At 66.7% G+C, this 22,804-nt stretch overlaps 2 protein-coding genes across 3 annotated transcripts; one reads left to right on the top strand and one right to left on the bottom strand.

Moving 5' to 3' along the window:
- Positions 1-121: 121 nt before the first annotated feature.
- TCEA2 (transcription elongation factor A2) lies at positions 122-22,479 on the bottom strand. 2 transcript variants are annotated; one of them, XM_047770561.1, is made up of 10 exons: positions 22,341-22,479; positions 4,745-4,807; positions 4,425-4,530; positions 3,453-3,540; positions 2,057-2,187; positions 1,793-1,849; positions 1,315-1,469; positions 1,102-1,248; positions 563-634; positions 122-404 (listed from the first exon to the last, which is right to left on the bottom strand). In XM_047770561.1, the coding sequence occupies exons 2-10, from the start codon at positions 4,769-4,771 to the stop codon at positions 396-398; spliced, it is 792 nt and encodes a 263-aa protein (XP_047626517.1). In that variant the 5' UTR covers positions 4,772-4,807; positions 22,341-22,479; the 3' UTR covers positions 122-395. The 2 variants fall into 2 exon arrangements, with proteins under 2 accessions (XP_047626517.1, XP_047626516.1); XM_047770560.1 differs by lacking the exon at positions 22,341-22,479 and adding an exon at positions 7,455-7,653.
- On the top strand, positions 17,250-19,165 carry SOX18 (SRY-box transcription factor 18). Its single transcript, XM_047770556.1, has 2 exons — positions 17,250-17,738; positions 17,873-19,165. Exons 1-2 carry the CDS (start codon positions 17,381-17,383, stop codon positions 18,688-18,690), a joined length of 1,176 nt encoding a protein of 391 aa, XP_047626512.1. The 5' UTR covers positions 17,250-17,380; the 3' UTR covers positions 18,691-19,165.
- Positions 22,480-22,804: the final 325 nt, after the last annotated feature.

Consider the following 22,804-nt stretch of genomic DNA (forward strand, 5'->3'; position numbering starts at 1 on the left):
CCCTGCAGTGCTGCCCTCCCCCCCGCCGCTGCTGCCCCGGGCCAAGCCTAAGTGTCACCTGGCGAAGGGAGGAGGGCAGTCCCCACAGGGGTGGCAGTCGGAGGGGCAGACCAGACGTGGGGGGAGTGGACCCAGCTCAAGCCCAAGCCTGCACATGGCCCACCAGGACCAAGGGCTAGGGACAAAACTGGCAAAAAGAAACATTTAATACTTTGGGGGGAGGGGGAGAAAGGTGCACTGTAGGCAGGGGTGGGGGTGCGTGCTGCCTCCCGAGGAAGGCCAGGTGGGCACAGGGCAGGTCTCCAGAGAAGCTGCATCTGTCGGCAGAAGATGGGGCAAGGGCGCTGGCCAGCGCTGGCCTCGGCCCAAGGCTGCAGGCGCACGTGCACAAAGCCTCAGCAGAACTGCAAGAAACAGGTCTGGCCATGTGGCCCTCGGGGCCCCCACAGGGCAGGAGGCTGGCTGGCGTGGCTGTCCCCTGGGTCGCACCACAGACCCTACAGGCTAGAGACGGCCCCCTCCAGAGTACAGGGCAAGGGGACACCTGGGCTCACCCACCTACCTTCCAGCGGTTTCCACACTCGTTGCAGACGACAAAAGTGGTCATAGGCTCGTCGGAGCTGCGGGTCTGCACCTGTGGGGAGGGTGCTGTGGGCGGGGCCAGCCCGGATCCCCCGGAAGCAGGTCTTCCCTGGAGTCACAAGCCGGGGAGGCCACCCCCGGGTGGCCCTCTGGGCGATCAGGGCCGAGCCCAGCAAGCCCAATTTCCTCTTGGGGTCCACATCAGCGCCTCCCGCCCCAGGTCGGAGCGTAGTCCAGCTGCCGCCACCCAGCACCCATCCTCCCGCCAAGCAGCAACAGAGCCGGGCCCAGAGCAAGCGGGACCTAGCACCCCAGACTGCCTCCTGGGGACCAGGGGTCCTCAGCAGGGGGTAGCCCCAAGTGTGACCACGCCTCCGGGCCCAGGTGGAGACCACCTGGCTGGGACCCCAGCTCCAGCACCGCTCACATGGCGTGCGTCCAGGCGAGGGTGGGCCAGCCCACGGCGCGGGGCAGGCACAGCTCGGAAGAGGGGCGGGGCCGGGAGCGGCTGGCGCTCACCTGCGTGTAGGTGCAGTTCTTCTTCCGGCACTTGCCGCAGGTGAACAGGTCCGTCTGCGTGCCGCCCGTGCGGGCCATCTGGTGCTCGCGGATGGCCTCCTTGGTCATGGCCTTGCGGATCTCCTTCAGCTCGTCGCTGGCCATCTCCTGGGGTGAGGGCGCGCGCTCAGCCGGGGCCTGGCAGGGGCGGCCCCCACGCCCCCGGGGGCTCACCTCTGACGTCATCACGGCGATCTGCTGGGGCGTGATGGCCCCGCACAGCACGCTGCGCCGCAGGCCGGGGTTCTTGGCGTCCTTGAGGTTGGAGAGGCGGCTCCGCACGCGGTTCTTGTACTTCATGTCCGTGTTCCCCACGGCCCGGAAGATGCGTGCGGCCGTTTAAGGACCCGTTCGGCACTGCTGCCGTGGCCTCCGCCCACTGCCCAAGCCAGCGAGGGCCTCTCGGGGGCCGTGTTGGAGGAGCCAGCGACAAGGGGTGGTCAACGCTGACACATCTCCGGCCGAGACCCAGCTGCAGGCTCAAGGCCCAGGACCCGCACCCCCCCGCCCCCCCGCAGGCAGTCGGACCCCAGCAAGTTGGGCCAGAGGGCCCTCGGGTCAAGGCGAGTGGTGGCCTCCAGGGAAGCTGGGCCCAGCTGGCCTTGTGGCTCCTTCAGAAACCCAGCCCTGAGCCCCCCCCCACAAAGGATATATTCCTCGATCTGGGCTGACAGGCGCTCGCAGTCTGCTCCGACGGCCGTGTGGTCATCTGCAAGAAGGAGCCCTGACCACCACCCACTGGCCCCACCCCGCCGCCTCGGCCTGCCCAGGATGCAGGCGCCCTGCTCCCCAAAGACCCCTGGGCCCTGCCCGAGGTCAGCAGCAACAAGCTGGGCTCAGGCCCCCGCGAGCAGGCGGGGCCCAGGCCACCGGGGAATCGAGGCCTGAGTCAGGAGCCAGGACCCCAGGCACTCACGGTCCGTCTGCAGGGCGGCGGTCAGCATCTCGCGACACTTGTTGCGCACCGCATCGCAGGTGACCGGCACCGGGGGAAACGTGGTGATCCTTGGGGTCGCCGGCACCCGAGGCAGCTCGGGCCTCTTGCGGCTGCAGAGAGACAGGCCCACTCGGGCCGCCAGCACCTCCCGTGAGACACCGGCCCCCAGAAAAGACAACGTCACAGCCACGAGGCCCCCAGGCCCCACCTGCTCCAGCCGGACGGCCCTGCCCCTCTGCGGTCTGGCCCAGCACATCCCTGGCGTCGGCTCAGCCGGCCAGAGGCAGCGCGGCTCCCAGAGCCGGGAGTGCTCCCAGCGGGGGTCCCCACCCCCAGGGGCCTGGAACACGGGGCCACGCTGCCCAGTGCAAACCGCCGGGTCAGGCAGAAGCAGACGGGGCTGGAGGCCGCCCCAAAGCAGGTACCGCTCTGCAGGCAGCCCCACCCAGCACCTCCCGCGGGCTGTCTGGGCATCCACCCAGCCCTCCCCTCACGCCCCTGCATCTCGTGACCCCGTGACCTCCACGGAAGTCAGTGGAAACAGGCGGCTTCCTGGAGAAAAACAACACGTGCAGGTGGGCGGATGAGCCACACTGTGAATCCAAAGCTCAGCTCTTCCTGGCCCCTGGCCCCTGCTGCCCAGTTGGGTCAAGGGCAAGGCAGCCTCTCAGCACAGTCCATCCCACGACCACCGTCCCTAGGGCAGTGGGCCCAGCGGCCAGGGGCAGCCCCGGGAGGGCGGAGCCAGCCCACAGGCACCAGAGCCCAGACCGGGGCCTAGGAGCCAGGGGATGTGATTAGTGGGTGCCCACAGGCCACTGAGGGTGTGGGTCGGCTCCCTGTACCTGGACAGACACAGCCTCCCTCAGACATTCACAGCTGAAAAGACCCAGAGAAGTCCCTGGAGGGAAAGTGTCCAGCAAGAGGCTGACCGGGGAGTTCCCATCGTGGCGCAGTGGTTAACGAATCCGACTAGGAACCATGAGGTTTCAGGTTCGATCCCTGCCCTTGCTCAGTGGGTTAACGATCCGGCGTTGCCATGAGCTGTGGTGTAGGTTGCAGACGCGGCTCGGATCCCGCGTGGCTGTGGCTCTGGCGTAGGCCCATGGCTACAGCTCTGATTTGACCCCTCGCCTGGGAACCTCCATATGCCGTGGGAGCGGCCCAAGAAACAGCAAAAAGACAAAAAAAAAAGAGGCTGACCGGGCTGGGCACAGCCCCCTGGGGAGGGGCCCTCCAAGGAGCTGAAAGGGCTGTGTCCTTATGGCCTCAGCCCCCCACCTGGAACTCAGGACACCTGGAACCTATAGCAACCTCATCTGCCAAGAAAGTGGGGCCATGGGGGAGGGGTGCACCCGCCTTCCAGATGTGCTACCTGGGATCCTTGGCCTCAGAGGCCTCCTTGGAGGACGTGGGCAGAGGCCCGCCCCTCCTCCGCTCCCTGGCTTTGGCGTCTGAAGCATCTGCAGGTGCCAGGAAAGAAGGGAGGGCTGGCCAGGAGAAGGCAGACCCGGAGGGCCAGGGAGGGGAGCAGACCACCACCCAGGCACAGCCCTGGCCAGACCCCTGGCCCCAGCCCGAGGACCCTGCCTCCAGCCCCAGCTTCCGGGGGCCCGCTCTCCCCAAGCCAAGAACAGTCCCCAAAAGGCTCCCAAACCACTTTCCCACACACGCCCCTACGCAGCAGGCCACCTGTGAGGCGCATGGGGGGGCCCCATCCTGGCAGAGGGGCTGCCGCTCGCCAAGTGATCCCTGAGCACAGAGACCCCCCCCGAGAGGTGGCCTCCACAGAGGCGTGTGAACTTGGACCAGAAGCGTCCCGCAGGCCACCAGGGGAAACGTGCTGGTCCAGCACGCAGCCCGACTGCCACACAGGACTAGAGGAAAGCCCAGGACGCGCAGCTGTTTCCCGGGGCTTCGGACCAAGCTGGGAGGGGCTCGGAAGGGAGGGGAAGCTCAGGGTCCAGGGTGGGCACTTCTGCACCCCAGGGCACCCCACTGTCCCCAGAAAGGGGCCACCCCTGGTTCCCTCTGAGTGGCTGTGGACCTTCTTCCTCCTTGCCCACTACCCTCTCCCCCAGGTGGGGACATTCCCCCGCGTGGCATCCCCCAGCTCCGCTGGGTCCCCCTTGAGGGCTCAGCACTGCCTCCTCCCTCAACGGCCCCCTTGCTCCGCGTGGAACCCTCCCCTCCCAGCCCTGAGCCGGAGCCTCCTGGACCAGGCCTGCCCCCCCACCCCCAACTCCCGGGGGCCGCAGCTCAGGGACAGCATAGCCAGCGCCCTGCCCAAGGCTGATCTTGGGGTGCCCCTCGCCCCAGCACTCAGCCCAGGCTGCCCGACCCGCACCCAGGAGCTTCTTCCAGGACTTGATGAGAGACTTGGCCAGTGTGACAACCTCCTCGTCCGAGCTTTGCTTCCGCAGGGCGTTGACAGACATGCCGACGCGGGTGGACTGCAAGGCAAGCGGCCGGCTGGGGGCGGGCAGACCTTCCCCAGCGACCCCAGCACCTCCCGCAGGGCAAGGCTGGGGACTCCGCCTGAGGATGACTGGGAGGGACAGCGTCAACGCTCGAACCGCCCCCCCCATCTCACTGAGCAACAGGAAAGGCAGGGACGGTCTCCTTAGGGACAGGCATTTGTGCCAAGGGCCAGGGCGGGGGCCCTACCTGCAGCAGGTGCAGCGTGACGGGCATGGTCTTCAGCTCCCGCAGCAGATCCACGGCTCCGTCCTGGAAGCAGAAGGGAAGACGCTGATAAACCACCTGGGGATCTCGGGAGGCAACCCCCCTCCTACCTACACGTGAGGATCAGGGGGACACAAGGCAGTGACAATCTGGACAGCCACCTGGAACCAAAGGCCCAGGGAAGACGGGCATGAGAAGGGAAGCGGCTCTGCCCCCCATCCAGCCCAAGGGCCAAGTGACTCCTGCTACCTACTCCCCAGGTGAAGGTGCAGCCCCAGGAGTGCTCACTCTCACTGGGTCCCAAGTCCCCTGCCTGCGTGGCCCAGGCAGTCTCTCCCCAGAGTTGAACGGCCAACCCAGGACTGCACACCCCCACCCACTCCTCACTCCCTCCAGCCACCAGCCCTCACCCAGACTGCTGCTGCCTTGTCTCTCGTCTGCCTGGCACCCCCACCCCACATCTGCTTCCTCAGAGCGGCTCTGCAGCCACACACACACACACACACTCGCGGGCCACACTGTTCCACGGCAGGCACAGCTGCCAGGGCTCCCCGGGGTGGGATGCAACCTGGCTGCCCCAGGACCTCTGCACCTGCTGCTCCCACTGCCTGCAACACACCTGCACCGCCGGCCCTCCAGAGTTTTGTTCCAATGACACCTTGGGGGAGGGCTTGCCCACTGAAGACAGTGGGCAGTCCCGCACAGCCCACCCCTCCCCACTCGGCTTTCCCCCACCGAAGCCTACCTAACCCACAGACCATCAGGCGTGCGTCTCTCTCACGACACGAAGGGAGGCAAAGACATCCGACCCGGCCACCCAAGGTGCGGAGAGCCTCAGATGTCCTGCAGCCTGGCCGTGGAAGGGGCTGAACTGGCCCCCTCCCTGCTCTGGATGGCATCTCTGCTCAGGCTACAACCCTCCCATCAGCCCCAGCAGGCCCCGTGCTAAGAACATCAGAGGAGACGAACGGTCGTCAGAGCCAAGGGCTCAGTGCCACTCAGCGCTCATCTCCCGTGAGGGAGCCTCGGGCAGCGGAACCCCAGCTCCCTGCGGCCTCCAGACCTGAGAGGCCACAGACGCAATTCCCGGTCATGACCCCCAGCTCCCCAAGGGGCCTCCAAGGCCCTGGGACCCACCGGGAGTCTCCACTGGCTCTCACTCCCCACGAACCCCCTTCCAGCCCACGCCTGCTCCACCGCCTCGCCCTCCCTGGGCTTCCATTCCTGCAGCTCTTCCTCTGGATGCCCTCCCCAGTCCCGCTTGGCCCACCCACCCTCCTGGGCTGCGGGACCTATCTCAGTCCCCACCTGGGGGGCATTTGCTTTGTCTCCTTTGGGAGAGAGAAGCTTTTTTCTCTGGAAACAGCTGTAGATGTTCCCACACCCTGCTCTGTGCCACCCACAGTCTCCCAGGGGTGTGAGCATCATGCCGGGATTGGGGCGGGGGTTGTGTGCTGCCGGCTGACGGACAAATGACAGTGTGGGAGCCAGCCCCAGCTGCAGCCCCAGGGTAGAACCCTGTCCGATGCAACCTTGCTTAGCCCAAAACGCCACCCTCTCAGGCCCACGGCAGAGCCTCTGCCCCGCCCCCGGAGCTCAGTCTGGGGAGAGGCAGGCCATGTTTACTGAGCCTCTCAGGGAGCCAGCAGGACACCTCTCTAGCCCCTAGAGGCAGGTACCACCCACCCAAGATGATTCCTGTGAGGGTTCAGGTGGCCAAGGTCCAAGGGGAACTGGAGACCCATCCGCCCGGCCCCTTTCAGAGGCCTGGGTGCAGCCTTCCCCAAAGACTCACTGGCCGAGGGACCACAGAGGCCCGGCCACACAGCCTGCACGGCTGGCCCAGGGTCCAGCGCCCAGGCACCCCCAGGCCAGGCCAGGGGCCTCCCAGGGCTCTCTCCGGGGGTGTCTACACATCGACCCGTTCCCAAGAGCTGCGGGCGAAGGAAGGGAGAGAATTTATTAGGGAAGCCTAGTTCTTGGAAGGCTGAACAGACAAGGAAGAAAATGGGCCTCCGCCAGGCAAGGCCTCCAGCCGGCTACTAAAATGAGATAGAGGGCGGTGGCCCCAGACAGGGCAGAGGTAGGGGAGGCACTTTTTCTCCAGAGGAAAAGGGGGTCGAAACACATACTACAATCTCTTGAAGGCCAGGAAAGGGATGTGGAGACCCGGGGAGGGACAGAGAGCTCTGAGTCGGCGGTGGGGCTCTGGGGGAGCTGGGGGGGTGGGGGGGCAGCGAGGATGCGCAGGTAGGGGAGGAGGAAGGAGAGAGGGCGGGGCGGCCGGTAAGAAAGGGCTGAATCAGCGGGGGCTTCCGCTAGGCCTGGAGGGGCGGGGCCGAGGAAGGTCTCCGCCGGCCAGCCTCCTGAGGGGGTCCGGAGTCAGGGGAACCCCAGGCCTGCGGGGTCTCAGCCTGGCGGTTGGGGTCTGAGTCCAGAGCGGGCAGCTCCCGGGACAAGGTCCAGGCCGGATCGCGGCCTCTGCCGTGGGTGCGAGATGAAGGGCAAGGCCAGCCCAGGGTGGGGGTCTCGGCCCCCTGCGGGGGTCTCCCCGCGTCCCGGGAGTCTCTGCCGGGCCGGGGTCTTGTCCTGACCCTCGGGGGCTGGCCGCGGCCCTGGCGGGGGCTCGGCAGTCTCGGCGGGAGCTCGGCGGGGCGGGGGCCCTGGGGTCCTGGCGGCCCGCGCCCCTCACCGCGCTCTTCTTGGTCACCATCTTGTCCAGCCTCCGGGCGATCCGCGCAATCTCCTCCTCCTTGCCCATCATCGCCTCGGGGGCAGCGCCCCCAGCGCCCGCCGCGCCAGCCTCAGCCTTCCGGCCCAGACCCCAGTCCCGGCCGCCGCAACCTCCCGCACCCGCCGCAGCAGACGCAGCCCCGCCGTGGGCGGGAGACCCCCCCCCCCCGTTCAAACTCCCGGCCCCCGCGGCGCCGCGCTGCATCCTGGGACACGTAGTTCCCCCGCCCGCCAGCCACGCGGGCGCTCTCCCCATCCCAGACCACAACTCCCAAGAAGCAGGCGGGCGCGCCTGGCATCTTAGGAAATGTAGTCCTGACGCGGGCCACCGCCCGAGGCCCGCGGGCCGGAGGACTCGCAGCCCCACAAGCCCCGGAGCGAGCCGGTTAGCCGGCGGAGGGCGCTGCGGCGGTGTGGCCTCCGGCCGCGCGTGGGGGCGGTAGCGCTCGCCGCCAGACTCTCCGCGCGGGGCCGCAAAGGCACGCCGGGGTCCGTCCCCTCTCTCCGCCTCCTCCACCTCCCGCTGTGCCTCGGCCGCCGCCGGAACGCTCTGTCCTGGACTGTGGCCTCGGGCCCGCGCGGGGCGCCTGGAGGTGGAGGGAGCAGTAGCCGGGTGCGGAGTCTGGAAGAGCCTAGGGGTGGGCTTAGGAAGGCACCCGGGGACTTGGAGAGGCTGCGTGGGCGGGGCCCCTCCCTCCAGAGTCAGCTTCCAGGTGCGAATCCCAGGCTCTCTGTCCCTCGGTCTCCCGGTCGGGAACGGGGGCGGTGGTAGTGCCTGCCTCACAGGGCCGCTGTTGGGATCAAGTAAGCTGATTCACGTCGTGCACCGAGAACAGGGCAAGGGACAGGAGCAATCAGATTGTCATCACCGTAGCTGCTGGAGGGCCCCAGGAAGGGCCAGACTGCACTCAGCTGGAGAGCGCAGGGATGGCCCTGCCCTGGGGAAGGCTGGGGAGAGGGCAGGGCCAGTATCCCCACCCGAGGTCGGCCCCTCCCCAGTGATGCATAGGCTGGGCGGTTTGCCGGAGGTGGCACAATTATGGGGCAGAGTAGAGGCTCAGGACGGGTATCTGTCTCCAGTGCTGTGGGCCCACAGTCACTGAAATTCAGGCCAGGAGTTCCCTCTGTGGCTCAGCAGTTAATGAACCTGACCAGGATCCCTGAAGATGTAAGTAAGATCCCTGACCTCGCTCAGTGGGTTAAGAATCCAGAGTTGCTGTGGCTGTAGTGTAGGCCAGCAGCTGTAGCTCTGATTCCACCCCTACCCTGGGAACTTCCATACGGCGCAGGTGTGGCCCTAAAAAGACCAAGAAAAGAAAGAAAGAAATTCAGGCCAAGCAACTGTGATTCCAGGTGGCAGAAGGGATGTCCAGACAACCTTGAGTGACCATGCCTTGGCCTTTCAGTGGCATTAATTGAACAAGACGAGCTTCCTGGCAGCCAGAGTGAAAAGAGAAACAGTCATGAGATTCCTTACTAATCATAAGGAAAAGGAACGGAGTTCCTCGTGGGCAGCAAGGGTTTGCCAGGACAGAGGCCCTGTGATGGGCGAACACAGCACCTCCTTTCCAGCTCCCACTCTGCCCCTCTCTGTAAGTGGCAGGCAGGCGGGGCGCATAGCCCTGAGTCCAGCCCACCAAGCTAGCCCTCATGGCCCAAATCCCCTGGTCTGAGTGTGTCTGCAGCCTCTGAGGTCTCGCCCCAAAGGGACACCGGGGAGGCTGGAGGCGCACACCCTTCATCAGCTCCCCTCAGGGGACCACTGGCCAGAGCAAGGTGCTCCCCGCAGGGCTCATACCTGTCCACGGAGGCTGCCCCCTCAGAGTTAAGCTAATTCAAGGACTGACAGGAGGATATGCCCCCTTGTGCTGAAGACCTCCAAGCACCGAGACGGGGCACCCTGGTGCTCGAGCTCAGCCACGGCTTCCGACAAAAGCGGGGAGGGTAAACCCACCCGGTCGGCACGGAGCAAAGCCCTCAGCCTCTTCCCTCTGGAACAGGCAGGAGTATGTCTGGGAAACCTCAAAATGGCTTCCGGTCCTAGGCTTGGAGTCAGGGAGGAGAGCATCAGGGCCGGCCTCCCAGAAGCATCGCCTGCTAGAGAAGGCTCCTCGCCACAGTCCAGCTTTGGGGAAGCACCAGTGGGGCAGGCTCTGTGCCATCAGCACAGCCCCCGGGGAGCAGGTCACGGCTAAGAAGCCAGCCTCCAGGCCAGTCCCCATCTGATTTCTCTGCAGGACAAAGTGCTGGGGGCGGGGCACGCAGACACCCTGGAAAACCAGCCTGAGGACCGCCCCCCCCCCCCCCCCCCCCCCCCCCCCCCGCCTAGACCGGGCAGACCAGCCCTGAGGGGTTAAAGGATCCGGCGTTTGCCACAGCTGCAGGGTAGGTCGCAGCTGTAGCTCAGATTCAGTCCCGGGCTCCAGGAACGTCCACATGCCACAGGTGCAGCCACAAAAGAAAAGAAAAAAAGAAGCCAGGTGGTCTGCCTGCGGGGCCCCTGGCAAGATGGGGGTCAGGGCCCCAGAGACAGCTCAGCACAAGCCTAGTGCGTCCCAGAGGCCCTCGACTGAGGCCCAGCAACGCTGCCGGCAAAGGGAGACCGGACACCATGGCCCTGGGGAGCAATGGCCAGGAGGTAGGGCCTGTGGGAGGGGGCCTGGCCCAACGCAGGGTGGCCATGGGGAAGAGGGAGTGGACAGGGGAGGCAGGGGGCTCCTGAGCTGGGGGCCACAGCCCTTCGCCCTGTGACAGGAGCCCTGAACCCTGACATGGTACAGGCCAGCATGGAGGCCACCATCACGGGGGGGTGGGGGGGGGGTGACCTGGCCTTGTGGCCTGAAGCACCCAAAATGGGCAGAGGCCTCTAGGTGGCAGGAGAGAACCACAGACGGTCTGCAGGCCAGGCGTCTGCCACCCTCCCCGCCCCCACCAAGGTCCACTGGTTCTGGCCATAACTGTGAGGCAGCCAGGGTGGGAGCGGGGCTAGTCCCAGAGAGTGACCCTCAGGTGTGGGGTCTCACAGCTGGAGGAGCACTGACTGAGCAGCCCCAAGCCCCCTCTCCACCCCTCATGAACTCCCCACCCCCTGAACCTTGCTCAGCACACTACGTGGCAAGCCCCCTCGTGGGCCCTACCCAAACCTGGGAGCTTCTTCCCCAAGGAACTTACCCCAACAAGCTGCCTGGACCCCTAGCCCCTCCTGTGCCCTCAGAAAGCCGTGCCTGGAGGGGACCCCAGCACCATACTTTGGGGCATTTAGCTGAGCCTGGCTGTACCATCACCGGGTGCTCACCAGGCCTGGGTCCCCCACGTCCTGTGCCACATCCCTGGCCTCCCAACACCTCAACTGGGTAATGAAGGCACACGCACCCTGATGGAGCCACAGAGGACCTCCACCCCCACCCCCGGCCCGGGAGAGACCAGGTCCGGCCCACTTCCCTCCGGCCCTGGGCTGAAGGCCTAATACAGAGAGACCCTCCTGGAACCAGCAGGGCCATCCCCCTAGGACCCCAGCCCAGGAGGAGGAGCAGGAGTGGGGCACAGGGAGGTGAGGGCCAGGTGGACCCAACAAGGAGGTGCCAGGCTGTTTAGACTGTGAGCCACGAGGAAGGGGGAGCTCCTGATGAGAGGTCAGAAGGAAGGGGGAATTGGCAAGAAGCAGGACGGGGCAGGCAGCAGCCTGGCCAACCTTCCCAGACACGCCACCTGCCTTCCACCGGGGGGGCCGCCCTCCGTTGCCATGCTGGTCTCGGGGAAGACTCTGGGCGAAGCCCCACTCCCGCCCCACACTCGGGCTGGGGTTGGACACCCCCCTGCAGCATCTTCCCCACTTGACCCCTTTATGGAGAGAGACTCACGAGTACCCCCCTCAGGAGCCCTGCTCTATAGGGAGCCTGGCCCCGACCTGGGGGCTCTGAGGGGGCAGACACAGCGCTGACAGGGGTCTGGGGATGACCCAGCAGCACCCCCAGGGTCCATCCCTCACAGGACCAGCACTGGCTGCACCTCTGGCCCAGAGGCCTGCCCCTCCCCCGTCCTCAGCCCACAGAAACATCGGAAGCTCAGGCCATTTCTTTTTCTATTTGTGTCCCCCCACTGGCCCGCCCAAAGCCGGCCGTGACCCCAGCAGGTCGAATCCGCGCTTCCCTTCTGGCTGGGTCAGGGGCCTTGGTGGGAAGGCCAGCACTGCCAGACTCACATGGAGCCCCCACCCCCACTTCCCATGGCCGCCGAGTGGGGGGCAGGGACAGCCTGCAGCCTGCCTCAGAAGCCCGCAGCCCTCCCCTGCCCCCCCCCCCGGGCACCCGTCTCTTTCTGCACCCTACTTTGTCAGACCCTGCAGCCCACCCCACTGAGGCCTCCCTCAGATCCCAGCCTCTGAGGTCAGGCAGGGTGGCGACAGGGGCTAAATCCGGCACAAGCGCCCTCATGCACCAGGGCACATCTCAGCTCTGCCACCGCAACGGCCCTCTCTCCGGGCCTCAGTCGCCCAGTCTGCGGAATGGGGAGAACTGCCTGCCCAGGACAGCAGCACTTGGAAAGTCCCCAGCCCGGCCCGCAGCCTTGGCCCAGGCCCGGCTCCCTCCCCCAGAGGCAGCACTTTGGGGGCAGCAGGAGGCAGCCCCCAGAGGCCAGTGGCAGCCCAGCGGCCTGCTCCAGGCTTCCTCGAACAATGTGCTTCCCCCACACAATTCCCAGAAACACCGCCCTCCCTGCCCTGCCGCCCGCCAGCCTGGCGGCCGCTCCGCCCTCTCCCTCCCCAGGGGCCCCAGGCAGGCAGGGTCAGGGGCTCCGGGGAAAGCAGGAGGTCTGACTCACGGGGGTCCCAGAGGCCGCGCCCGCCCCAGGGGGCTAGGCACACCGCCTACCGTCCTCAAGGAGAGAGACAAAGGAAACTCCCGGGACAGGCAGACTGGGGGCCCGAGGAGCCAGGCCTCGGGCGGTGACCGTGGCCAGGCCCCACTCCAGGAGCAGACCCCTGCCCTTCGCTCCTCCTGGTGAGCTGGCGAGTCTCTCCTTCCTGCCAAGTCCGCGCCATTGCAGCTGTGGAGAGCTGTCAGCTCACTCCTCTCTGCTGAAAACTCTCCCGAGTCGCCAGGTCTCTTTCAGATGAGAAGGCAAGAGCCTTGGAGTTCCCTGTTGCCCTGGCAGCTAAAGGATCCGGCGAGGTCACTACTGCGGCTCAGGTTCAGTCCCTGGCCCAGGAACTTCGGTCTGCCAAGGGTGTGGCCAGAAAGAAAGAAAGAAAGAAAGAAAGCAAGCAAGCACGCAAGACCCCACAGCCCCTCATCACTCCCGGCACACCTCCCTGCCCCAGGGCCTTGGCACATGCTGCTCCCGCTTCCCACATACGCCCTCATTTTTGTTCACGTTTGTCTCCTTCAGGGTTGGCCCAGAAGTCACCTCCTGAGGCGACAGGCAGTGGGCAGTCCTGACAGTCCTGTCTCCTCCACTGCACACATCAGAGCCTGACCCTCGGGTCCTGACGCGCACTCGGGGACCGTCTCTCTCCATCAGGACAGAAACGCCCCTGGCCAGGCCTGGGTCTGTTTCGTTCACGGCCAAACCCTGATCTCCTGGAACAGGGCCTGATCCACAGTGGCGTCAATGACCCGGGGAGGATGGATGGGTGCTCCCTGCTCCTGGGTAGATGGTCCCCAAGAACACAGGCCAGCCCCCCAGTCCATCTGGCAGCCCCAGCCGCTTGGGCCAGCAAAGCCATTGGTTACCAACCAGGGCAGCAGCAGAAAAGAAATACACAGCGGCAGCGCCTGCCAGGCCCGGGGGCCGGTGACCCGCAGCGGGCCCTGCTCCTTCTCTCCATGATTCCCAGGGCAAATCAGGACTGCCACCAGAGCTGGCAGGAGAGAGGGCGGGGAGAGGCCAGGCTAGCCCAGGGCAGGGGCCTGGGACATCCCAGTGTGTCAACACACAGCCCCCCAGGCAGGGCACATAGACAGCCCCTCTCTGCCCCACCAAGGGCCACCAAGGGGGACCAGGCACAACTCCTGTAGGACCAGGACACCCACAGACCCAGGGCTAGGGCACTGAGGTCTGAACAAAGCCAGCCTCGGCCGCGGCTCCCGCGGGCCCAGATGGAGTGGCGCAGGGGGTGGAGCCCAGGGCAGGAGCACTGGGCCTGGCCGGCCAGCCTGGCCGGACGACTAGACAGACAGAGTGTCTGGCGCCTGCTCAGCCAGGCTGGCCCTCGGCTCCCTCCACGCAGCTGCGGGCTTCCTTCCGGAGCTGGTGTTTCCTGGCTCCTCCCTGCCGTTGCTGTGGAAACCAGAGTGGCCTGGGCCCCCCCGCCTGGTTCCCACGGAGCCCCCGCTGAGCACCAAGCAGGCCCACACAGGACGCAGCAACACCAGAGGACACACGTGCCCCTGACGCCCCGGCTCCTGTCCAGCACCACAGACCCGCACCTGGAGCCAGCCTCTGCAAGACCCGGACACCTGGTCACCCACAAAAGTGACCCGACCTGACCCACCACAGCCTGACTGCTCCCTGTCACCAGGCCTTCTCACGCCCACGCCCTCAAGGCCCCGTGCTCTTGGTCCTGCTGGGCCCCGGCCCTCAGGGCAGCCCCGGCCCCGCACCACACCCCTCAGACCTGCAGCTGCACCCAGTGACCCCCTCCCACAGCACCCTGACACACACACACCCCCCCGCCCCCAGCGCTGCCCAGGCCTCGCAGGTCCACTGACAGACCCCAGCACTCTGAGAGCTCCAGCCTGGCGAGTGTGGGCGCCGCGCCAGCAGCTCGCTCGTACCCCTGTCTGCACTCTCCCAGGAGCGAGGCCCACAGCGCTTCCGCAGCACTGGGTTCTCTGCACACCAGGCCCAGGACTGAGGGCAGGAAGGTGCAGGGCAGGAAGGTGCGGGGCGGGGGCGGGGGGGGGGCACTGTTCCCAGGCTTGAGCCCAGGGGCCGCCTGGATGAGGCAGGCACATGTGTGTGCCCACTTGGCTCTAGGCTGTTGGGTGGCCCCCCTATAAGCCCCACCCCCAACCCCCAAGGACGAGCAGGAGGACTCTGGCCAGGCCTGGAGCCCTGGCCTCTAGGACCACAAGGACGAGTCCGAAGTGGGCATCCTGGCTCCAAAGCTGAGGCGTCAGGAGACCAGCGTCCGCTCCACCTGGACCAGCATCTAATGGGGACCCCACCCCCACCCTCTGGGAGCAGGAGCGTCCTGCCCCACAGGACTCAGTAATTGGTCCCAGCCCTGCTGCTCCTGCAGGAGTCCGGGCTGGGGGGTGTGGGGGGAGCCTGTGAGGTCTATGCCCCGGGCAGCGCCTGGGAGGTCCGCCACCCCCAGAGCCCAGCCAAGCCCCCACCCAGAGCCACGGGGAGAGGATTACCCAGCATCCTTTGCAGGCTTCACTGGGAACCTAGGCGTCGGGTCGGGCTGAGGGAGGGAGCGGGCGGAGGGCCAGGGAGGCAGAGTCCCCTGCAGCCCGGGGCCCGCCCCCACTCAGAGCCAGCTCAGCCTCTATTTCCACCTCGTCTGGGAGATGAGTGTGCGCGACCTCAGACCTGGACCAGGTCAGGCTGAAGCGGGAACCGTCCCCACTCTCGGAATCACCCCCACTTTGGATGGAGCAGGGGCCACAGCACAGTAGCCACAGGAGTCCTGGGGATGCCTCCCTTCATGGGTGTTGAGGGCCAGAACCTCGATTCTACTCCCCCGGGGGCGCCCCCTCCTCATGGCAGAGTCCAGCCTCGCCCCCACACCCGGGCAGACAGACAAACGCACACAGACCACACACTAATGCACCGACACACGCCTCTGATCTCAACTGGCCACACCCATGTCAGCCCTCCTACATCCCCGGGGAGTACCCCCAGCCCTGAGGCTCCAAGGTCAGGGCCACCCTGACTGCAGCCCCCACCCCACTGTTTTCCCATCGGGACAGCGGGCCAGAGCCATCACCCTCACCCCCACCAGGCAGCACCCAGGAACGGACAGCCTGACCCAGAGGAGGTGTGGGTTACCCCAGGAGGCTCTCCCCGCCACAGGACGGGACAGCAGGACACCAGGTGAGGCGGCCATCCTGGGGGGCGCGCCCCAGTGGTGAGGTAATTCTGGTCACTGTCCACCCCCATGCTCCCAGCAGCTTGAAAAACTCTGGGCTGCCAGGGGCTGCAGGGGGGCAGGCGGTGCCCCCAGGGAAACTGAAAATCCATCCCGAGGGAGCGACGGCCGGGCCGGCCGTGGGGGAGCCTGGCGTCCTTCCCAAGACTGGTGCTCATCCTCCCAGACCTGTGGCTGAGCCAGGCCCTGGCGACCCCAGACCACAGCCCACAGCTGGCTGCAGGCAGAGGTACCCTCTGCCCAGTGCTGGCCCCTTGGACCCACCCTTCCACCAAGAGTTCCCCTCACACCTCTCCCCCACCCGCCCCTTGGGGAGAGGACTGTGCTGCCGTCCACCCAGTGCCTCCCATTCTTGCCTGCTTCCCAGGAAAAGCCAGTCCCCCCCATACCCAAGAGGACCTACCTGACTGCGCCCAGTACACCAGCCTGGGCCTGGGAGATCTGGAACCCGGTCTGGACCGCCCAGCCCTATGTGTGACAGAACCTGACCTGGGGACAGGGCGAACACCCACAGCCCTCCAGTGGGGGGGGGGGGGGCGTCGCCTCTCCCCAGGTCAGCTTAGGAGCTGTAGGACCCATAGGGGACCTACCCCCCTCAGAAGCGCTGGCCGTGGTCTAGAGGGACTTAGGGGGACAGAGGATGGAGAGCTTATGGCCAGACCCAGGCTCACCAACACCTGTGGCCACGCACGGTGGAGCTCCCAACACTTGGGGTGCGGGGTGGTCCTACGTGCTAAGGGGGCCACAGAGCGCCCAGCTCCCAGGCTACGGACGAGTGTGCAAGAGGGAAAACTGATCCCCCAAGAGAAGCCCCCTCGGTGGGAAGGGACTGGGAAGCAGATTGCCCTGGGGGAGGCCCCTCAGTTTCTGGAGCCCTGACGCCCCTCCTGGTGGAGTCGGGGGACTGGAAGGAGGCTGAGAGCGCCTCTGCTAATCCTCCGGGGTCTGATGGCGGGGGTGGGGGACCCTTCCCGCACCTGCCCCAACCCTGAGTCCAGCCTCGCTTGGGCAGCGCTGGCCCACCATCTGGGTGACCTGCTCTGGACCCCTCGGCCCTGGCTCTGGTGTGGGTCCAAGGCAGCCACCCTGCCCGTGCTCAGCCGTGCCTCACCCAGTTCCCAGTCGTGTGGGAGTGGGATAGGGGACACGGAGACACCTTCTCCTTTAAGCCTATGAACAGGCCTGGGGTGGGAGAGGCCTGAAGCTCCCAGCCCTGCCGGCTCCACATGTTGGGGGAGGGCTTGGGGACCACGAAGCTGCCGGGTTCTCCAGAGCAGCTCCCCAAGACTCCGGCAGCTTTCCCAAGGCACCCTGCCCTTGAAGCTAGACTCGGTGGGGAAGGCAGCCTCCTCCAGTTACCGCCCGGGGGTCCGACTCCGTGGGTGGGGGGCAGCTCGTCTCTGAAAGTCTGACAGCCCCCGTGAGGATGCCCCCTGCCAAGCCTCAGGCCACATCAGCCGCCCTTTCCCACTCGGGGGGGTCTCTCCTTCAGAGAGGGCGCGGGGGGCGCTGCGCCGAGGAGGCCACGGCGGAATCTGGCGGGGCCGAGAAGAAAGGGAGCCCCCGGAGGAGGGGGCGGCCCAGACCCGCCCCGCCCCGTCCGCCCCGCCGCCTATTGGCCCCGCGCCGCTATATCTGAGCGCCCACCCGGCGCGAGGCCACCGCCGTCCCCGCCGCCACTACCGCCCGCCCGCCCGCCCGCCCGCCTTGCGCGACCAACCCCGAAGTGCCCGCCGCCCACCTCTGCGCTCCCGCGCTCCGTTCCGCCCAGGCCGCGCCCAGCTGGAATGCAGAGATCGCCGCCCGGCTACGGCGCACAGGACGACCCGCCAGCCCGCCGCGACTGTGCATGGGCCCCGGGCCCCGGGGCCGCCGCTGAGCCGCGCGGCCTCCCAGCCGCTCCCGCCGCCCTCGCTGCGCCCGCCGCGCCCGCCTCGCCGCGCAGCCCGCCGCGCAGCCCGCCGCGCAGCCCCGAGCCGGGGCGCTATGGCCTCAGCCCTGCTGGCCGCGGGGAGCGCCAGGCGGCCGACGAGTCGCGCATCCGGCGTCCCATGAACGCCTTCATGGTGTGGGCCAAGGACGAGCGCAAGCGGCTGGCGCAGCAGAACCCGGACCTGCACAACGCGGTGCTCAGCAAGATGCTGGGTGAGTGCGGGGGACAGGGACGGGCGGGGGCGGGGGCCGCACCCCGGGGCGCGCGCAGGGCTCGGCAGTCCGCGCGCCCGACGGCAGCCCGCGCCCCCGACGGCAGCCCGCTGACCCGCGCCCGCGGCCCGCAGGCAAGGCGTGGAAGGAGCTGAGCACGGCGGAGAAGCGACCCTTCGTGGAGGAGGCCGAACGGCTGCGCGTGCAGCACCTACGCGACCACCCCAACTACAAGTACCGGCCGCGCCGCAAGAAGCAGGCGCGCAAGGCCCGGCGGCTGGAGCCTGGCCTCTTGCTCCCGGGCCTGGCGCCGCCGCCGCCGCCGCCGCCGCCGCCCCCCGAGCCCTTCCCCGCGGCCACCGGCCCAGCCCGGGCCTTCCGCGAGCTGCCGCCGTTGGGCGCCGAGTTCGACGGTCTGGGGCTGCCCACGCCCGAGCGCTCGCCGCTGGACGGCCTGGAGCCCGGCGAGGCCGCCTTCTTTCCCCCGCCCACGGGGCCCGAGGACTGCGCGCTGCGGGCCTTCCGCGCTCCCTACGCCCCCGCCGAGCTGCCCCGGGAGCCCGGCGGCTGCTTCGGGGCGCCCCTGGCGGAGGCGCTCAGGACCGCGCCCGCCCCCGCCGCGCCGCTCTCCGGCCTCTACTACGGCGCCCTGGGCGCGCCCGGCCCGGGCCCGTACCCCGGCCCGCTGTCGCCGCCGCCCGAGGCCCCGCCGCTGGAGGGCGCCGAGCCGCTGGGGCCCTCGGCTGACCTGTGGGCCGACGTGGACCTCACCGAGTTCGACCAGTACCTCAACTGCGGCCGGACTCGACCCGACGCCGCAGGGCTCCCGTACCACGTGGCGCTGGCCAAGCTGGGCCCCCGCGCCATGTCCTGCCCGGAGGAGAGCAGCCTGATTGCCGCGCTGTCCGACGCCAGCTCCGCGGTCTACTACAGCGCGTGCATCTCGGGCTAGGTCGCCGGCCAGGCCTGAGGCGCCGCGCCGAGGCGGCCGCTCCCTGTAACAGTCCCCCCGTAGGAACCCGCCACGCTGGGGCGACGCCGGGGCGGCGCTGGGGCTTGGCCGCACGCCCAGGGCGCCCCCAGGGGTGGTTCCTGCACGTCCCCGGCTTTGCCAGGAGGCCCCGGCCTTGGACCGGTTGGCTGGCCCTGCCCGGGTTAAGTTTTGAAGCACCTAATCCTTTTTCTTGCAGCGTATTTTCTAGAACCAGGCTGTATGTTTCACTTGACCTTTTTTTGTATACATAAAACAATATATTTAATTTTTAAGGAAACTTCTAACCCTTTGCTCCCGAGGGGTTTCAGTGATCCACAGCATTGATGTAGCAAGGGCTTTTCAATACCGTTTGTATGCTGTACAGGCCAGGCCAGGAGCTGGGTCCTCCAGGGCCCAGCGAGGCCTCAATAAAGCGCCTCACCTTTCCTCTGAACCCCGTGTCTGTGGTTGTGGCGGAGGCGAGCAGTTCTGCCAGGGGCCCTGTACGGGCCTTCCCTGCAGATCTGCCCCAGAGACCCTGACTCCCCGCTTGGGCCCCACAGCAGGCACTCCACCCTTCCAGGGGCTATCCCAGACAGAGCAAGCGGGTGGGAGGTGGGAGCTGCGGGCCGTCCCCACCCTACCAGCCCTGCGTTCCCCTCCTGCCGCCCCACATCAGCTGGAGCCAATGGGGGTCAGACCACGCCCAGCGATCCCCCATCCCGCACCAGGCTTCGGCATTCTCATCTCCTTAGAACGCCCTTCAAGCCCAGGGACTGCCCAGATGCTGACGTGACATCCTTCAGCCTCCACCCATCATGCTCAAACTCATGTCCCCAGAGAGGGCAGCATCACGACAAACGCATGCTGCTCCCCAGGGTGACCTGCCCAGGAACCCAAGGTCAACGGCCTCGCATCTCAAGATCCAACTCTGGAGCCCACCACTCTCTTGCCATGCTGCCTCCTTGGTCCCCTGAGCTCCTTCCCAGCGCCCCTCGGTGGGTACAGGGCAAGTTCACAACCACCCTCTCTCTTCCTCCTGGGACGCTCACCCTTCTTGGGCCCGACAGGTCTTCCCAGGCAAGTGGAGGGGTCAGGTGTCCCCCACTCCACCCCCCCCACCTGGCCTGCCCCAGCTCCCCCCCATCCCCTTCCCCCCGCCCCCCGCCCCAAGGCGAATGGGGTCTGGCCAACCTCTGACAACCCTGACATGGCGCAGGCCCCTAGGATGTTGCTTCCGTGTAATGACATGCGCTGCTCTGTGCCGCAGTGAGCCTGAGTCTGACGACACGAGTGTGAGTGTGTGCGTGAGCCAGTGGCTGCACAGGCAGCTCCGAGCCCGGCTGTGATGCTGTGGCTGTGTGACTGTGAGATCATCCGAGAGGGTGTGTGTGACGCCCAGTGTGTCTGAGACAGTGCACGCGTGGAGGTGGTGAGAGCCCGGGTAAGCCTGCATGTGTGCAGAGGGGAACGGGGGTGGGGCTGTTTGCCTCTCAGACAGGGTGACGTCATCTCTCTCTTAACTGGCGTGAGCCCCACATCTCAGCTGGTGGCTGGGCAGCGACACCTGGGCCCCCTCTCCCCTTCTCATTGTGAGCAGGACCCAGAAACCTCAAAGGCAATAGGGCACAAAGACACACAAAGCGCCAGACAGAAGCCGAGGAGGGCAGGAGGTGGACCTGCAGAGAGGGACCCTGGGCAGGTAGACAGACAGACAGAAATGGCCCACAGGACAGCAAGGACAGTGTGCTGGCACCCAGGAGGGAGGCAGGGAATGAGGACCAAAGGGACAGGGTGGTCCAGCCACCTTCCTCATGGGGCGTGGGGGCTCGGAGGCACCGTTGCTGAGTCCTGGGCCCACCCGAAGGCTCTCACATCACCTGTGAGTGTGCACACCCAGCTCTCCCAGCCCCAACCCCTACTCTGGGCCTGCACCTGGTGGGGGGGGGGGACAGGTGACTCTCCCCTCTGGAGCCCCAGGTCAGCTGCGGCCAAGGTGTGCCCCCCCGCATGGGGACAGGCTGATGGGGACTCAGAGCAGCCAGCAGCCAGGAGACTCTGGCCAGGTGTGGCTCCTCCCATCCCCTCACCCCACCTCCTGGCCCAGCCTCTCTGGCGGCCTAGAGCCACGTGCACAGCCCCACGGAGGGCCCCTCCTGGGCCCAGGCAATGCCCCTCCCCAGAGACACCCATGAACACACACAGAGAAGGGCAGCAGACAAGGAGGCCCAGCGTCTGTGCCTCTCATGCGAATGGAGCGAGCTCCTAGTATCCTCTTCACCCCCCAGGAGTTGGGGGGTGGGGGCCGCAAGGTGCCCTGGGGTGGCACAGGCCCCACTGCCCAAGTAGGCTGAGCAGCTTGCTCCCCAGAAACCCCTCCCACAATGCCAGGGTGGGAGGCCGGGCGGAGGGGACCCCAATTTGTACCAAGTCCCTGCCGTTGGGGGCTGGGGGCATCCGGGAGCCGAACCAGGACACACACATGCAGCAGCTGCTTTCAGCAGGCTCCTCAGCGGGGCACCCTGCCTGGGGCACTCCCTGAGGGACCCGGCCCTGCTCTGCGGGGGGGGGGGGGGGGGGGTGGGGGGGGGGGGGGTGGGAGGGGTTGGGGGCTGGACTGGGCAGCCCTCCCAGGCAGGACCACAGCCCCAGGGACTGGGTGGCTCCAGCCCCGGGTCAGGCTTCCCACCCCTCCCCCTCCCGGCTCCACCCACCTGCCTCCCCTCGGGTCAAAGAAGGGAAGTCCCCACCCCCAGGCACCGCTGAGTCAGGCCCGCCAGGAACAGACCCAGGCGACCCAGCTCCTGGCGGGAAGTTCTAGCAGCCCTGCCTGGCATAAGCCACCGCTCCCACGCCCAGGACCCTGCCTCGCCCTGGAATGACCTGAGCTGAGGGGTAGAACCCTGCTCAGCAAACTGCCCAGAGGTGGGGGTTGGGGGAGGCGGGGGGGGGGGGAGATGATGCAGAGAGCAGGGAGGGGACCCCTCCCCTGTCCTCCCCGTAGTGGACATGGCCATCACTGGGCACACCCCCTCAGGAACGGCCCCACAAGCAGCCTCGCACCACGCAGGACCAAGGCTGTGCCCGCACGCCTGACAAGGCCGTGCTGGGTTGGACAAGGAGGGACCCAGCCAACCCCTCAACCGGCCAAACCCTGAGCAATCCAGCTCGCATCCCTCAACACCTACATGTGCTTCTCAGAGGCCAACCCAGTGATGTTCAAAATGCATTCACAGGGTCGTGCAACTGTGACCACTACATCTTCTTTCGGTTTTCTTTTTTTGCTTTTTAGGGCCGCGCCTGGGGCACATGGAGGTTCTCAGGCTAGGGGGCCCATCAGAGCTCCAGCTGCCGGCGTGCACCACAGCCCAGCCCCTGGAGATCCGAGCCTCATCTGCGACCTACACCGCAGCTCCCGGCAACGCCAGATCGTCCACCCACTGATCGGAGCCAGGCATTGAACCCGCACCCTCATGGCTCCTAGATCGGGTTTGTTTCCCCTGCGCCACGGCTGGACCTCCTGTGACCACTAATTTTAGTGCTCTTCCATCCCCCCCGAACGAAACGCGGCCCGTTAGCCGTCACTTCCCATTCCTCCCTCCTTGCTCCCAGCCCTGGGAACCACTCACCTACTTTCTGTCTCTGTGGATATGCCTGTTCTGGACACTCTGCACAAATGGAGCCACACTGTACGCGGCCTTTGGAGTCTGGCTTCTGTCACTGAGCACCATGCCCTCAAGGCTCATCCATGTTGGATGGTCACTTCACTCCTTTTTCTTTTTTCTTTCTTTCTTTCTTTCTTTCTTTTTTTTTTTTGTCTTTTTAGGGCCACACCTGCGGCATATGGAAGTTCCCAGGCTAGAGGTTGAAGCAGAGCTGCAGCCGCCGGCCTGCACCACAGCCACAGCCACGTGGGATCCGAGCCATGTCTGTGACCTCCACCACCGTTCACGGTTAACACCAGATCCTTAACCCACTGAGCGAGGCCAGGGATCCAACCCGCGTCCTCAGGGATGCCAGTCAGATTCTCATTCTCGTTTCCGCTGAGCCACGGCGGGAACTCCCTTCACTCCTTTTTAAGGCTCAATGATCT

This window comes from Phacochoerus africanus, chromosome 3 (genome assembly GCF_016906955.1).
Source record: "Phacochoerus africanus isolate WHEZ1 chromosome 3, ROS_Pafr_v1, whole genome shotgun sequence".
In the NCBI taxonomy this organism is placed as follows: Eukaryota; Metazoa; Chordata; class Mammalia; order Artiodactyla; family Suidae; genus Phacochoerus; species Phacochoerus africanus.

Excerpts from the sequence above, each read along its gene's own strand:
- TCEA2 (XM_047770560.1), bottom strand. The coding sequence starts at position 7,526 with ATGATGGGCAAGGAGGAGGAGATTGCGCGGATCGCCCGGAGGCTGGAC. Across the intron at positions 4,531-4,744 it reads TCACGCTGCACCTGCTGCAG|TCCACCCGCGTCGGCATGTC; the intron begins GTAGGGCCCCCG and ends CTTGCCTTGCAG. Across the intron at positions 1,850-2,056 it reads CGCCGCCCTGCAGACGGACC|ATGACCACACGGCCGTCGGA; the intron begins GTGAGTGCCTGG and ends TCCTTCTTGCAG.
- SOX18 (XM_047770556.1), top strand. The coding sequence starts at position 17,381 with ATGCAGAGATCGCCGCCCGGCTACGGCGCACAGGACGACCCGCCAGCC. Across the intron at positions 17,739-17,872 it reads GGTGCTCAGCAAGATGCTGG|GCAAGGCGTGGAAGGAGCTG; the intron begins GTGAGTGCGGGG and ends CGCGGCCCGCAG.